At 37.8% G+C, this 16,564-nt stretch overlaps 2 protein-coding genes across 2 annotated transcripts in view; both read right to left on the reverse strand.

Moving 5' to 3' along the window:
• The window catches only part of LOC116179401 (chromosome transmission fidelity protein 18 homolog), a 31,766-nt gene extending 20,208 nt beyond the window's left edge, over nt 1–11,558 (reverse strand). Inside the window, exons 1-4 of the mRNA XM_031499192.1 lie at nt 11,402–11,558; nt 10,772–11,352; nt 10,401–10,725; nt 4,554–5,515 (exon numbers count right to left, since the gene is read on the reverse strand). Of these exons, the coding sequence (XP_031355052.1) occupies nt 4,554–5,515; nt 10,401–10,725; nt 10,772–11,352; nt 11,402–11,480 (1,947 nt within the window). The 5' untranslated portion in view covers nt 11,481–11,558. The remainder of the gene's footprint in view (nt 1–4,553; nt 5,516–10,400; nt 10,726–10,771; nt 11,353–11,401) is intronic.
• A 2,934-nt stretch (nt 11,559–14,492) lies between these two features.
• On the reverse strand, nt 14,493–15,766 carry LOC116179398 (bone morphogenetic protein 10-like). Its single transcript, XM_031499189.1, has 3 exons — nt 15,336–15,766; nt 14,787–15,292; nt 14,493–14,733 (listed from the first exon to the last, which is right to left on the reverse strand). Exons 1-3 carry the CDS (start codon nt 15,730–15,732, stop codon nt 14,500–14,502), a joined length of 1,137 nt encoding a protein of 378 aa, XP_031355049.1. The 5' UTR covers nt 15,733–15,766; the 3' UTR covers nt 14,493–14,499.
• Between the last annotated feature and the right edge of the window lie 798 nt (nt 15,767–16,564).

Here is a 16,564-nt window from a genome sequence, read left to right on the forward strand (position 1 = left end):
TGCTAATGATGGCGTAAATTATGCAGGCAGAGCAGGAAGGCTCCGAAAACTCGTTATATGTCTAAAAAGATATCATCTGATAGTAGGGTCGTAATTAGTAGACTTATGAAAGTACGTTGTGATTAAAAATTGTTAACAACCCGTCTGTGTTAATACACTCTACATCATAAACAAGTTTTGTTTTTAGTTTGTTAGTACATTCAGTGTTTAATGAGCCTGCCTTCTTCTTTTCAATATGAAAGAGTCATGCACGGATGCAGAAACCAAAGTTCGATATAGTAGCCAGAATAAAATTTGAATATTTAATAACCCCCTAAGTTTATAACGAGGAAAAAAGCGAGGGACACGTGTGAAAAACAGCTTCAAACAGTTCCCTATTACCTAAATAAATATATAGCAAATCTTTTTAAACACTCACTCTTATAAAAGAGCTTCATTCCTTTAAAAGGTTTTTCAAACAAAGCCAGTGTAATTATGCCACACAATAAGAGTACATTAATAATTTCTGGACAGTTTTGCAGTCAGTCGCTTCTTTCAGATGGAATTTGTAATTATAATGGGCAATATAAATTCCTAAACCGTAAAAAGTTAACCGTTTGTCACATTCACTGAAATTGAAAAGCTCAAATGAAACAAATAGTCTCTACCCACCTAAGGTAAGGGGAATACGAAAGGGAGGTTTACGTTTAAAACGCAATTTCCACCTTCACTTACGTTCCAAGATTCGAAAATTTAATTACTTAATCCGCGCTTTAAATTGCAAAAATTTGAGGTTGCTGGAAAAGTGGAATTTGAGTTAGGTTTTTAGATTAAAAAGTAAACAGCCGTTTTAATACTCTTTTTTAATAAAAATGTAAATTGGGACATTAATACGAAAATCGTTTTATTTAGTAATGAATGCCAGCGTTGAAATTGAAACTGATCCAATAGAGGACGCATTAAAAAATGTTTCCTTTATCAATCAAGACACCTTACATGTGACAATAATGTGAACTTCAGGCAACATCGGAAACAATTAATCAATTAAGATAAAATTGTGAACTAAAAATTATATGGAAATTGAAAGCAGCGAAAAGCGAAAACGAAGACAGCGTAAAGGAAAACATTTCACACGAAGAAAGGCAACGAAAGCAAGGACAATGAAAACATAACACCCCTAAAACAGGAAACAAAAACAATGAAACCAAAAACTGCAACAACTAAAACACAACACAAAAGAAAACAAAAAAAGTGAAAACAAACACACAGAAAACAGCCAAGTCGAAAACAGCAAAATCTAAAGCAGTAACATTTACAACAGTGAAATCGATAGTATTAAAAACAAAAACATCTAAAATGAATTCGACGAAAACAGAAAAAGAGAAAACGAAAGGGGTGAAAGAAAACACAACAATAACTAAAACTAAAAAAAGCAGAAAACGCGAAAGTAAAAACAACGAAAACGGACATAACGAAAACAGAAAAAGGCTATCAAACAGAAAACCCAATACAAAAACCTTAGAGAAAAGCGAAATCAAAAACAGATAAAATAAGAAAGAGCGAAAACGTAAGCAGCAAAAAACGAAAACAACTACAATATTAAAAATGAAAACCGCGAAAGCTAAAACAGAACAATGACAATAGAAAAGGAATGAAAATAATACAAACGAAAACGGCGAAAGCGATAACAGCAAAAGTGAAAACAAAGAAAGCAAAGGTAGCAAGATAAGAAATGATGACCGTGCGTTATTTGAAAAGCAATATTGAAATTAAAACTAAAGAAAGTTGGCTCTGCGGCTACGCACACTAGGATGCATCCTCAACTAAATTTCAGAGAACGTGGTCCACAACTGGGAGTTATGTCCACATGCTCAATCAATTATTGGATTGATTAACAACACCGATGAAAGAAAACTAAAAAAAAAAGGAACAGCGAACACATTAAAAGCGAAAACTGAAAAAGTGAAAACAACAAAAACGCTGAACAACAACACACAAAACAAATAAATCAAAGAAAACGAAATCATAACGAACAAAAACAGCGAAAATGAAGACAATGAACACGGTGAAAACGAAACCTACGAAAACAGCAAAAACAATAAAAACGAAAACATATAAAAGAACAAGAAGTGAAAACGAAAACAATAAAAACAACTAAAATAAAGCCATATAAATTCGCTATCTCTGCGAAATCAAAAACAACTGTCAAAGTAAAAACAAAGAAAAACCACACCATAGAAGAAGAAATCAGCGACGAAGAATGCAAGAGGAACGTGTAGAAGCATGAAAATGGAACACAAGGAAAATGAAAACTATGCAATCGAAAACAGAAGAAATAACAAAACTCAAAAGCAACAAAATCGAGAACAGCTAAACGAAGACGGCAAACGCAAAAAACGGAGAAAATTGAAACACCAATAACAAAGAAAAATGGAAAACTGCGAAATCAAAAACAGTGAACTCAATCAGAGAAAACAAAACCAGAGAATAAAAAAACAACGAGAACAATGGAAATGGCATTAATGGACACAGTAAAAGCGAAACAAACGAAAACCGCACAAATGAAAACAGTGAACGTGAAAACACAAGCAACGAAACTTAAACCAAAAAAAAACCAAAAAAATGGAAAATGCCGAAATATAAAGCATTGAACGCGAAGACCAAAAGTAGAAACTGCAAAACATGGCATCGCAATAACGAAAACACATAAGCAGCGAAAACGAAATCAACAAAAATACCAGGAACTAAAACAAAACAAAACTAACACTGCAAAACCAAAATAATATCAGGAAAACGAAAATTTTGAAAACAAAAATAACGATAGAAAGGGGAAGACATCAGAAAACAGGAAAAAGAATGCAAACGAAAAGGACGAAACCGAACACTCGCAACAGGAGAAACAAAAGCGGAAGCGAAAATCGGTAAAATTTGTGCAAACGCAAAAGATAAAAACTGACATAGAAAAAGAGAAACAGGAAATGAAAAAACAGGGAGCACTGCGACAACAAAAATAGAAACAATGAAGATGAAACTAACGAAAACAGTAAAAACGACGAAAGTGAAAACAACAGATACGAAAACGGAGAAAAAGAGCAAATAAAGCAACGAAAACTAAAACACAACAAAATTAAAAACAGCGAGAGTAGAATTCGAACAGAAGGGCATTAAACACAGTGAAAACAGAAAAAGACTAAGGCAGAGAAAAAGTGGAAAACGGCGACCTCGAATTGAACGGGGAAAAAATAAAATGAAACAGAAAAATTTAACATAACGAAGCAGAAGAGGCCTGAAAAACTAAACGAGAAATGCTAACGAAGAAAAATCAACACAGAGAAAACTACAAGAAGGAAAACAAAAACAGAGAAACGAAAATGAAATAAACGAACCCGCTGAAAATGAAACCAAAGAATACAGCAAAAACTAAAAAAGTGAAAATGAAAGCAATGAAAGCAATAAAAACGAAAACAGCGTTTTCTTTGCGTAAACGGAAACAGTGAAATCAAACACCTCAACAACAGCAAGTCTGAAATAGCGAAAACAAAAACAGCCAAAAACTAAACCATGCGAGACGAAAACAGCGACAACGAAAGCCACAAGAACGACCAGAACAACAGCGAAATCGTAAACCGCGAAAATTGTGAAAAAGAAAATGATACAAGCAGCAAAAACTAAGACACCTAAAACAAAAAAATGGAAAATGGCAAAATCTAAAACATTGAACGCAAAGACACCGAAATCGTCACAAACCACAAAACATGATTGAAATGAGTGGCAAATAAAGTAGCACAAACTAAAACAAAGAAATAATAAAAAACGGAAAAAGGAAAAAACAAAATTAACGACCACTGCGGAAACTGACATAGCAATAACGAAAAACTAGAAAATTGAAAACAACAAAAAGGCAAAATCAACCAACAAAAGTGAAAAGGAAAACAGAAAAAGCGAAAACAGTGAAAAACAGGACAAAAATCACAACGAAAAAGATAAGCACCCGTTCCCCACCTTGAAGTTACCAGTTTCAGTGATCACTCTGTAGATGAACAGCCGGTATCTAAAAGCGCTTCGTTATGAAAAGTATCGTGCCGAAAGATAGACGGCTAGAGTTGTCTTTCAGCTGCCGTTACCGTAAACAAAAGCTATAATTAATTCGCAGTTTGTAACCGTTCCCGTCAAGATATTTCAATTATAATCTATGCTGCGTCTGAGAACTCTTGTCGCTTAGAAGACGAGGCGAATTAATATTTTAGGATTTCAGCTCAGTTAAGTCATTATTAGCCGGTTGTATTTTCTTATGTTAATTAAAAACTAGTCGGCGCTGTGCAGTCTACATGTTTATCGGCTTGCTATCGCCGACCCCGCCGATCGACCCCAACATTCAATTAACAATAGGTGTCAATTGGGTTACCGAAGTTTGAAATTTCACCTCGCTTACTGAAGTGAGTATAATTAACAGTAGATGATAAATGAGATGCAGTAAACAGCATCCGATTAAGTCGTGATACTGCCTTAGTCGATCTGCATGTAACAAAACACCCTAATTTAGTTAGTGACAGGTATCTAACCGCAATACATACCTCATATCCCACGGATGGATACGATAACTTCTGCCTAGTAGACGTTGCAAACAGGAAGTGCCATATCACAAATGCGTACACCACATATGACGATAGAGTATAGCACTGCAAAGAGTAAATTTGACGATTAACGAGATCAGTATAACTAAACCATTCCAACGCCTTAGAAATGCCATCCAAAGAATTGTCTTTCACTTGTAGTGTCTGATAATTTTCGAATATTCCCTGCGCGAGTCTCTCGTGATCGCCGAACGCCTGCACTACTTGCACTATTTTTTGCATTCTGTTCCTGAATACGTTCTGAACGTCACTTTCCTTGGCGCCATTGCTGACGTTAGGGTTGGAATGATGAAACTCGAATATATCCTGCCAAACGGCAAACAGGCCCTTTTGCATATCTTTTTGTCCGACATTCGACTTGTTTATGTAGGTTAAGGTTACGGGTTTGTTTAACGATTTTAGAAAATGCAGTAACGATAGGCAAGATCGTATGTCATTTCCCGTTTTCTCGCATAAGGCCAACAGCGCCCCGATATCCGCCTTGATCCGTTCGCGACGCGCGATTTCGTAAAGACGTTCGGCCAAACGAACGCCGGCAGTCGGCGGGAAAGTGATCACGAACGCGATTTGACGAAGAGAGCGCAGTGCTGGCACGTACACGTCGTTGCAAATGCATACGATGGGACGTTTCAAAAGCGGGGGCGATTCGGTGCCCTTCTTCTTTTTCTTAGTGGTACCCGTTACGTATTTGATTAAAAACTCGATCGATGACGAGGGGGCACCGTCGATTTCGTCGAACACCAAACAGTTGGGTCTTTTGTTTTGATCGATCACCGAACTCATTTGAGTTGCGTTTTCGAGCATCCTCTTAAAAGTTTCTGTGTTACGGTCGTCGGACGCGTTCACCTCGACCACGTTGTAGCCCGCGTGTTTCGCAACCAAGTGCGCTAATGTTGTTTTACCTGCAACAAAATCAAATTCTGCACAAAATACTCATCGCTTAAGTCAGAGATAAAGCTATTTACTTAAATCCTTATCCTACAAAATTCATAGCATGCACTTATTCTTGAATTTGGAAGGGAGGCGTTTGAAATCAACGCATTATAAAATTTGAGCAAAGTAATAATTGGCGCCCAACGTGGGGCCTGTCAATGAGTGAAATGCGCGAACACACACAAGTCACTACAACAGAGAACTATGACTATTCGAAGTAACACCAACCAATCAAAACATAATATGCCACTTCATGGAGAAAACTGACATATGTCCTGTACCTAACGGTCTAATATCTCAGCTATTCAAACCAGATGTCGCTTTCAAAGGTACATTGATTCTATGGAGAGAGTGAGGTCATACATGGTTATTATTTTCTATTGTAAGCTGGGATATCGGCCATGTTTTAACTAAATAAGCCGATAGAGATTAACCGAGAAGCCATGCTGGACACAATTATGAGCAAATTTCTGTAACCATAGCAAAATCTACAAATTATCTGCATCATATATTTTATGGCCTAAAATTACAGAAAACGGCAAAGGGGGGGGGGGGGATTAGCTCCCTTTTGTAACGGGAGCATTAAAATAAGGTTTATATTTTTGAAATTTTAAATTGACACCTTTTTGTGTTCCGAGGTCATTGACCCCATGTTAGGAGTGTCAAATTACATTTTAAAGTTATCCGAGGTCATTGACCTCATAAATGATCAGTCATCCGAGGTCGGCTTGTCAAATTACATTTCCACCAAGGTCATTGATCCCATAAATACTCAAGGTCATCCGAGGTCATTGACCCATACATTTTCAAGGTCATTTCAGTTTCAGTTTCAATTTCAATTTTAATTTTCTATTTTGAATTTTGAATTATTTATTTTATATTTTATATTTTATATTTTATATTTTATATTTTATATTTTATATTTTATATTTTATATTTTATATTTTATATTTTATATTTTATATTTTATATTTTATATTTTATATTTTTTTAATTGTTTGGTTTTGCTTCAACTAAGGCTTCTCTACCTCAACCCAACCCACTATTTACAAATATCCACGCCCAAAAACCCGGATTCAAACCAAGGACCCTTAATGCCGACCTTAATGAACATAAATGCCCACACACACACACACGTGCTTCCAGCAAACCAGTAAACGCATGCACTAGCGAAACGAAGAAATCAACAGAACCCCTGATTTGATTAGGGACTTTTTGGACGCTTGCCGGCAATATTCTCTGGCAGCTTCGAAGAGAGAGAAATTAATTGAATGCGGTTTGAGCCGTTGTAGTGCTCACGTCAAAATTATTAATGGAACGTAATTAAGATCGGGATTTGCGTCGAAGCCTTGATAAAGATTGGGCCAGAAAACGGTTAGTGAGTAAAGTTCAAATAGCGCATCGTTAAAATATCCCAGTCAAACAGTTCGGATAAAGAAAAACAAAGACAATTACTTTACAACAAGTTACACTGCAAAAGCGGAATTAGAATCGATTCGAGCCTTTAAGATGCGCGAGACTTTCGTGATAGGACCGTGTATTGTTTCACGAAAGGTTAACGTTTCGCCTACTTACGTCATCAGGACAAAAAAGTTAAAAAGTAATCGTAAACGATTTACAAAAAGCGCATTTCCACTTGCAATCATTTCCCACTTGTAAGATGCAACTTCGGTTAAAATCGTAAAAATCCGGCCACAAATATGAAAGATAGCGTTACACATGTGCAATCCATTTTTGACGTGCTACTTCAATTTCAGTTTATAAGAAGAATTTCATTTCAATGCTTTTCTAAATAAGAAATCGCAAATCTAAATTTTGAAACTAACGATTGATTTTCCTTTGTTCCAAGCGCCTATGTATCAAATTTCTTTTAAATGCTTCCATAACTGAAAAAGTTGGCACTGCGCATGCGCAAAACCAAATTTTGAAACTGGCGTTAGATTTTCATTTATTCATTCAAATACTTTTATAAATAAAAAAGTTTGCAATTCGGTTTATAAATGGTCGAGATGAAAAGGACACTGTGAATTATTATATGGCTAAAGCTATGCCCATATTGAATTTCATGCAATTCAGTTCCTAACTAACGGAGAAGTCGAAGAGATCGGACATCTAAACAAAGTAGATAGAGGGACAGACAGACAAAGGAACAGACGGACAGAGCAACCGACAGACAGCAATACAAAATTATAAACGATCTCTAGGATCGTTAATAAACGAGTGTAAAATTATGGAACATGTAAAAAACGGTTATTTCGTTTTTTTACAATAACTTTTTTAGAAATAAACGCAGAAAAAATTCCTTTCTTGGTGCAAGCCTCGACACCATAACGAACCAAATAGCGAAAAAAGTAGAACAATCGCTCTTAAGATAAAGAATTAGTAGCGTATCAACGAACGAGCGGATGGACGGACGGACGAACAAAGTGGCCACAATAGCGCATTTGTTTTTATTTTTGTGGAAATGCGCTAAAAATAACAATCAAAATAAGAAATATATAAAACTCTTAGCAATGAGCCAACACTGAGAAGGAAATGGTTAAACCTATTCCGACAGGAGAAATTGGGGAACACATCAGCCAATGGGATAACAGATTTCCAAAATGGGGAAAACGACCATCCCTCGTCACGGTTGATTTGGTGTTTGAAGGTCTGAATGCTTTTCGCGGAGTTCCCTTTGGTAGAACAAAGGCCAGGGGTGGATGGGGCCGGCGGGATACCGGGAACTTTCCCAGTGGGCCGGTAGGATCCATGAGCGCTTTGCAACTGGCAGCATCACTCAAATGAAAACACAAAACAGAGCCAGGCTACGCCGCCACTTGCAAAGAATTAATTTAATTAATATTTTAAGGTCACGGTGCAAATAAAAAATTATTCATTCGTGTTCATCAATAAGATCTTGTTGAAGGCTACCACTTTCCCTTTGTCGGTACCCACCTCTGACGTCCCGTTCGTATTTTCGTGGATTTTGCTAAAATCCCTCCACAAAATCGTACTCAATTTTAGGGGCACTTCTCATAACTCCAGCTTCTATGTTGGGTGTCCAAAGTCGACTATCCCTCGAAGGCGCGGGCCTTACAAAACAATCGGACCAAACCTGTAGAAGAAGATAAGAAAAATCACCACGTTAGTACAACACGCTTCGGGATGGCGCCCAGATGTCGCCGACCGCATCATGTAGCTCCGTCCCTAAAGTTGTTAATAATAAATAAATAAAATAAAAAATGAGAAAGAAGAATCGGCGATAAAGAGCGAAGACAGATGTGACGCAATCTTTCCGGGAAATACAACATGTTTGCTCGAGAACATTCTAGAACACTCGGGAGCTTGCGTTTGCTATATAAGCAAATAGAATTGCGTTTCGATCAGTTCCAATTTCAACGCCGACGTAATGAATAATTCGCGCTTATAGTTACTGTTATAAATTAATCCATTTTAAGACATAAATTAATTGATTGATAAATTAATTAATTGTGAATAAATAAATTACGTACTTAAATTTACGTTCCAATATTCGGCACTCGCTAATGCCTATCAATACCTGTTAACTTATTCTTTCGCAATTCTGACTAGTATAAAAAATCGATTAAGGAACAGATTGTGCAACAATAGAAGCATTTTTGTTGCGAAATAATTATCAACAATCAGTGCTAGAAAAATCCGAGGAAAAAGCATTAATATTTTAAAGTTAGGGCGCATTGAGTACCCCCTCCCCCATTCGCTAAGTGGGCCAATAGGTATGTATATTTCATGGACCAGTGTATGGTTCCCCCATCCACCCCTGACAAAGGATTTCCTGCTTTAGTGTACAAGAATGTAGTGCAGGCGACCACGGACCTCGCCACGGGCATTCCATGGAAGTTTCAAGGTTGGTTTCAATTAACGTAACACTTTCGGCCGATAACGTATTACCCCCAACACCGTCTGTCTTTCTGGTTCTCTTACAGTTTTCGGCAAGATGCCCCCCCAGGAACACATTGCATGGTATCTCACAGACTGCCATTGCTGCATACATATATTTAAGAGTGATAATACACCCCTCATCACTATGGTACTTTCACCACTGAATAAGCACTTTACAGAAGTATCAAATCAGAAAAGGATTCTGTCATTCCTCTGTTGTGGGTGACAGTGAACCGCAAATTTAAAATTAGTTACCGGTTATGTAGGCTTCTTTACCTCTTAAAAATTCCAACGTTGCCAGATAATTTGTGTGAAGCGCTTTCCCTTTGAATAAGCTAATAAGATTGTATATGCTAATAACAATATTAATATATTATGTAAAGAGAGTAATCAACCCGATGTGTAAGATCATAAGGAACAATACATGAAATAAAAATGTGTGCATTCTAATCAAATTGATAAGAAAATAACAAAGAATATCAGAAATAGAAAAATTTGGCAACAGTGTCAACCGTGAAAAACAGGAAAACAAATAGTCCCCAAATATAACTGGTTTCTTTGCTTAAAATTTATTTCATTATTTACCGCCAAAAACAATAATGTTTGCCCTTTACTATGGATACCTACTCCTGTACCTACTTACCTTTTTAAGAAATCTCATCAGCCTTAACAATATCTCCAAAAGCTAAGAAGTAAGATAAAAACCAAAAACATTTGATTATAATTTGATGAATTCACACAAGGAATGGAGTAACCGCCCTCTATCGCTAGACCCTTGAACTACTAGTAACTATCCCTTACAAAGTTTTCTATGCATCTTTTATTACATTATATCTCAATTCAACGTGAAGATGGCGTAAAGTGGTTTTTCCCAAGAGAAATGTTCAAAACTATTCCTGCTAGCTAAAGCCATCCACATAATATCTTGCACCCTTATAATATAATCTTTACCTAATCCAGGAGGCCCACATAACAACACAACTTTGTACTCAGGACGTCCATGTTCGTCCAAACCCATGCTAAATTCCTGCTGACCAAAACTTTTCGGCACATCTTTCTTAATCTTCATCTTCGGTAGTCTATTAAACACAACTTTATCCCACAATTTAAACCACTTTAACAATGTCCGGTTTGTAGTTTCGTCACTAAGTAACTCGAGGTATCTTTGTGGCTTGTACAAGTCTACCCACAACTTTGCGCCGCTCTCCCTTTGGCACGATAAGTTAGATCCGTCAATTTCCATTTCGTCGCAAGCTGCATCCATTTGCCTATTAACCTAGAAGGACGTGTGTTAACGTAAAACTCAAATTCAATAAGCTTACCAACGTCTCCGCTTCCTTCCACACTTCCTTAAATGTGTCCCCCATGCAGCCGACAAAGTGAGAGTTCTGTGCCAAATTCTGTAACTCCTCCTTCATGAATTGTTCCGAATGGCAGCGCACATACATTCTTTCCCCACCACATTTGGTGATAGTAGTGAATGAGTACTTAGGAACGGAACTTGAAATGTTATATTTAAAGTGGTCTTTTTCGTCACGATCATTTTTATATCTCATCACTGGATGATTACGTTCCTTTGCTAATCGGCGTAGCTCCAGAATATGTTCAATTACGACGGACTCGTCATCAAAATCGTTCTTCTGCTTCTTTTTGTACGTAACATTGTCCTCATACAGAATATCATCGATGTCCCCAAATAATTCTTCCACTGTACGTTTTCTTGGTCGCGTACTATCAGCATTTAAAATAACTTGAAGTATTGGCTCGTTCACGCATTCCAGTTGTGATTGGGCCAGAATTATGTCACCGGAATTGTCGATAGTGGAGTTATCAATTGTAACTACAGGAGTTTGTTGTACGTTTTGACTTTTCTGTATTTGTGGTCTGATTATTTCATCAGGATCTGAAAGGTAACGGATTTAACGATTGATTCAACAACCCATAGTTCTTACAATCTTCATTTCGAATTTCCTCAAATTCGTCCCCGTACATTAACTCAAATTCTTCATCGGGATTCGGATATTCATCCATTGTGAATGCTGTATATTTAAATAAAACACTATGAAATTGGGATTGTTTTTGAGCAAACTATTTGAGGTTATATTTATGTTCAGTGACAGTACTTTGCGCGGGAAAGCTGGCAAACGACGGTGTCTAAATAAACGCCTATAATTCAGACTGTGTACATAATGCTCCTAAATTATATTTATGGGCTGTTTAAATACCAGCGCAAATTACGTTAAGGCCTCCTCACATGGAGCAATACAACGCGCAAGAACTTGCGGTAAGAATGTGCAAGGTCAAATCATTGCATGCAGTATGCATTCCATTGTATTTCACATACATGGTTATTGCGCAATCGCGCGACGTCACCTTATTTATGGCCTCATTTTGAATTTCAAGAATATCTTCATGCGTATCGCCAACGATATATTATAATCGCATATAGCAATTCAATGATATCGCCTCAGTAAGAACGCGCTTAGGCGACGTTCACACTGGACGTTTTATCGTAGGCGATAAGTTGCGGGCGATATAGAGCGACTGCGCACCTTATTTATCGTTTCCCTTTGAATTTTAAGAATCTATTCATGTGTATCACGTATCGCCTGCGATATATGGCTTATTGTATGTCGCTCTAGTATGAACCTCGCCTAAATGTGTCTTTAGATTAGGTTTTACATTTGTTTGCAAGCCCAATGTTTTAGAAAAGGCGTTTTCGAATTCGATGTGATTGGCAGGTTTTGATTGACTTACCAACATACTTTTTATAACCACCCGCAGGAATCCGAGTCAAAGGAAATCTCGATTGTGTCTGTCTGACGAACCAAATTGATACATATGTATATTCTTAGACATAAAAGGAAGAGCTGAAAAGCTTTTGGGCCGAATTGCGTATGCGTAGGTGTGTGGGTGGTATCTGTGCTGACCATAGCAAGTTTTTTATATTAAGCTAAGGCCGACAAAAATAACTGGTCTCTATTTTTCATGCACTTTCTATTTGTAGATTACACAAAATCGCCGTACTCACAAAATCAATGAAAACCAAAATATAGACTCGGAAAGAAATGCAACTAGATCGAGATCCACACAAAATAAGTTCAATCTCCACAAATAATTGTAATTGGTAATTGCAATTAGAACCACATGGTTTGTTCCTTACGCCGCCGCTTACGTGTCGAACTAAGGCGTGCTTGTAGTAGAATGCGGAAAAATTGGAAATGCAAAACGAATGCGTCTTGAGGCTTGTGTGGAAAAATCCACCCAGCCAAAATTTATTTAGGTATGCCAGCGAATGTCAAACAATTAATTACAGTGACCGTAAACCAAAAATAACCAATACCTACTTACAAAAATAAACAGTTAAATGAAATGAAGGGAAGATGGGGAAGATACTGGGCAAAAATGGAATGGAATTAAATGTCAACAATTGAAGATGATGAGATTTGGAAAGGGAGAGGAAAGGGAAGGGAGGTAGAGTGGAAGTCGAGAGAGCAAAGAGTAATGATTATATACGTAAGGTACCAAATGCAATGAAATAGTGGAGCAAACAGTCAAATAAGAAAACTAAAAAAAAGGAGGAAGTGGCGAAGGGGAGATTCAAAAACGAATTTAAAATAAAAGGATACCTTTTTGATGCAATTGTGAGAGGGTGCCGATGTATGGAACGGAGATATGGGGGTGGGCGGAATGGGATAAACTAAAAGGAATACAAAGAGGGTATTACTACTGGGCACTGGATCTAAAGGGAAGGACACTAAATGACATATTAGAGGAGGAAACAAAAATTAAGAAAATAAAGATAGCGTTGGCACACAGGGCAGTAAGAATTGAAGAAAGGAGTGAACGAGAAAGTGAGTTAGTGAAAGAATGTAATATCGACTTAAATCGTTATTTTTTTAGCGCATTTTTGGTGCGCCTTTAATGGTGCCAAGTTAAACTTTAGAACATAGGAGCGGGGGGGGGGGGGGGGGTAAACACATGTTCTACCCTTCATGGTATTCTAATGAAAGGTCTCATCGAAATAAATTGGTTTGAACAAACTATAACTTTCCCGTGCGACTCTTTTTCGAGATCAGTATCTTTCTGTCCTTTTATCAAAGTACGGGGTGGGGGTGGGGGAAGGAGGGGGAGTGGAACTTGTTTTATCCTTCATGGTACTCTAATGAAAGGTCTCGACGAAAGAAACCGTTTTCTACCAACTACTGCCCTTCTTTCTCTCCTCTGATCAAAGTACGGGCTAGAGGGGGAGGGGAGGGAGTGGAACTTGTTTTATCCTTCATGGTTCTCTAATGAAAGATCTCAACGAAAGGAATTAATTTCTATCAACAATAGCCCTCCTCCTCGACCTCTTATCGTCATCGGGTATTTTTCAATCACAGATTAATCTGGGATTAATCAATATTAATTAAGTAATTAACGTGTAAGTAGGAATTAAGACATCATTATTATGCATATACATATAAAGCAGGTCAATTGAGTAAGGCATGAAAATGCAAACAGAGTAATAGTATCGCTGATGTAAGTAAACAAATGGTAGAACTAGGACAATAACTTTGTATATAAACGTGTAAATATTAGGAATAAACCAGTATTATAGCTTAGGCTATTTCTACTCATTTGGGGTGTAAGGTTCCGAGTCTACAATTTAGCACAATGACGGGTGCCTCCTTACAGTCTACCCCAAAACTACTTGATCTCATACCGAGATTAAACAGGTATATTCCCTTATATCTCAAGAACGGATTATCGGAAGAGGGTACTCAGAAAGGGCGATTGAGGCGTCTGCAAGAAATATATCCATTGGTGATGTCAAAACAAAAGCTATTTCGGTTTAAAAAAATGCGCTTTATCTGCACAAGAGTTGTGCACAATTTATACTTGTTTTTACATGCGGTCATGGTACACGTTGTATATTTGAACCTACCCTTAAAATCTGTAATGAGCAAAGAAATGCCGGGGGGGGGGGCAGGAGATAAGTAAAAAAAAACAATACACGCATTACAAAATCTTGAGTTAAAACCAAGACATATAGAGCTATAACATAGATTTAGCGACATCCGCATTCAGCTACGACCATATCATCGTATCCAAAACGGTACGTCAAGACACCGCGATCGTCAACATACAGCAGTGAAATGGATTCCAGTCTGGTCGGTACGCAACAAGATCGAGGAGCGCGTGATGGAAAAACGCTGTGAAGTAAAGCTTGAACGATTGCGTGCTTGGTTGGAGAAAGATGCTCCGCAACCGGGTAGAAACACTTGCCCGTACACTGATAAGCCTAAAAATCAGACTACCAACTGTTTTCTTTGCCTATTTGCTACAACTACTCACTTCGTACCCGCTGGGTTGGACAATCCAAGTGTCGTATTCTATTTCCGAAAAGTTGACGTACAATGGCTTGCGTTTGCACGTATTCTTCAAACGTTTCAATTTCTTCGCGTTCGCCTTCTGTTCCTTATCGTTATCCCAAATTCGATTCGTTTCTTCTTCGTAATCTTCGTCTATTCCTCTTTTCCGTCTGTGAACCGGTGTCGTTTTCAAGCTCATATACGACAGCAACAAAATCGGATAATCGTGGTCGAAATCTTCAGATACCGGCAGCAAGGACAATTTGAATTCGTGCGCGTTGTTGTCGTAAAATGGAAGGAACGTTTTAACCGATATAACCAGTTTGAGTGAGATGGTCTTCGTGTTGCGCTTTAACAGTCCTCTCACCGGATTGGTCACGTTAAAGTTGATCCAGTTACTTTCGGTTTTGAAGATATGACATTCGGTTAGTAAATCCATGTCCTCGGAGGATTCGTTGTAGACTAACACCTTCAAAAATCGTTCCACCCCTTAAAGAAGCTCGTTAAGGTTGCCTACGTGAGTTACCCTCACCTTGTGCTCTACTGGCAGTGTTGTTCAGCAAAGTGAAGACACGCAGCTCTGCGCCCAAGAATTCCTCGTCGCGATGTAGAGGAGGCACGTCGAAGATCAGTACGTGGTTTTCTTCGACGCTTTGCAAAATTTTGTTTTTCAAAGTACCTGCATTTTTGGGGATGACGCTTCGCACAATGTCCGGTTTAGAAAAATTTAGTCCATACTCATTCCTGTTCCTTTCCTCGTAGAGCTCTAGCATAATCTTCGGTATGTGTATTCTCTTTTTGTTAACCTTTCGTTCTTCGCCCCGTGACGCTTTTATAGGGAGGCGCGACTCATTTAAAATTTCCTTCGAATTGATAAATTTCAACTCTATCGACGTGTTATTGACAAAATTGTATTTTTTAAGGTACATAATTAGAAATAAGCACACGATTAGCACGGATACAATTACGATTACACCAAAATGCCTCATTTTTCAAGTCAAACTAAAAGGATCGGATACATATCCCATCGAATTTAAAACACTTGAAATTCATTTAGAACGTTATCATACATCACGTTGCTGCCTGCACCTTTCCTTTAGTTAAAAATAACAATCATTTCGATGAAAAGTTCTAGAACGAAGGAAATTGACGCTATTTTCCCAATGAGTTATTAAAAGCACAAGAGGTGGCCTATGCAAGTGTTGCACGTAGCTCTCTAGTAAATTTGAAGAACTTGGTGGGTTGAGTGACACTATATTATTTGTATTGTCGGATAGTTCAAAATAAATTTTTCAAAAGTACTTACCCGCCAAATTTCATTTCGATGCCGACACTTTTACGGTAGAACTCGCCCAGGCCTTTCGTCACCCCTTACCTCTGTAGGGGGATTAAGGTAGCACCTATAAATCGGCACCCCAATTTGTTAGGTACATCCCCAAAATTGTAACAACATCAATCTCGTATCCACATAACACTCATTTACCACAGTTTTGTGCTGATTTCAGATTTGTTCGCCAATACTCAGGTTTTGAGCGCCATTCCTTTCGGTGTAATTCAAAATTTGCTAAGGGGGTGCCAACTTAACGCAACATTCCTCACAATCGGAGTGATTTGAAACCTATATCATAGCTTTGTGCCTATTTTGTACTGATTTGTGCGTCAATGCTCGAGTTTTGTGCGCGTTCCGTTTCAGAGAAAGTCAGAATGTTCATTTGGGGATTCACCTTAATGCTACACACCGTCATACTCGTATCGACATGA

Source organism: Photinus pyralis, unplaced genomic scaffold, assembly GCF_008802855.1.
Source record: "Photinus pyralis isolate 1611_PpyrPB1 unplaced genomic scaffold, Ppyr1.3 Ppyr1.4_LG8, whole genome shotgun sequence".
NCBI lineage: Eukaryota > Metazoa > Arthropoda > Insecta > Coleoptera > Lampyridae > Photinus > Photinus pyralis.

Bases quoted from the DNA above. Each gene is read 5' to 3' on its own strand.
- LOC116179398 (XM_031499189.1), bottom strand. From the start codon at position 15,732: ATGTACCTTAAAAAATACAATTTTGTCAATAACACGTCGATAGAGTTG. The intron at 15,293-15,335 runs GTGAGGGTAACT...AGCTTCTTTAAG, and splicing joins CACTGCCAGTAGAGCACAAG to GGGTGGAACGATTTTTGAAG. The intron at 14,734-14,786 runs GTGAGTAGTTGT...TCTGATTTTTAG, and splicing joins TCCAACCCAGCGGGTACGAA to GCTTATCAGTGTACGGGCAA.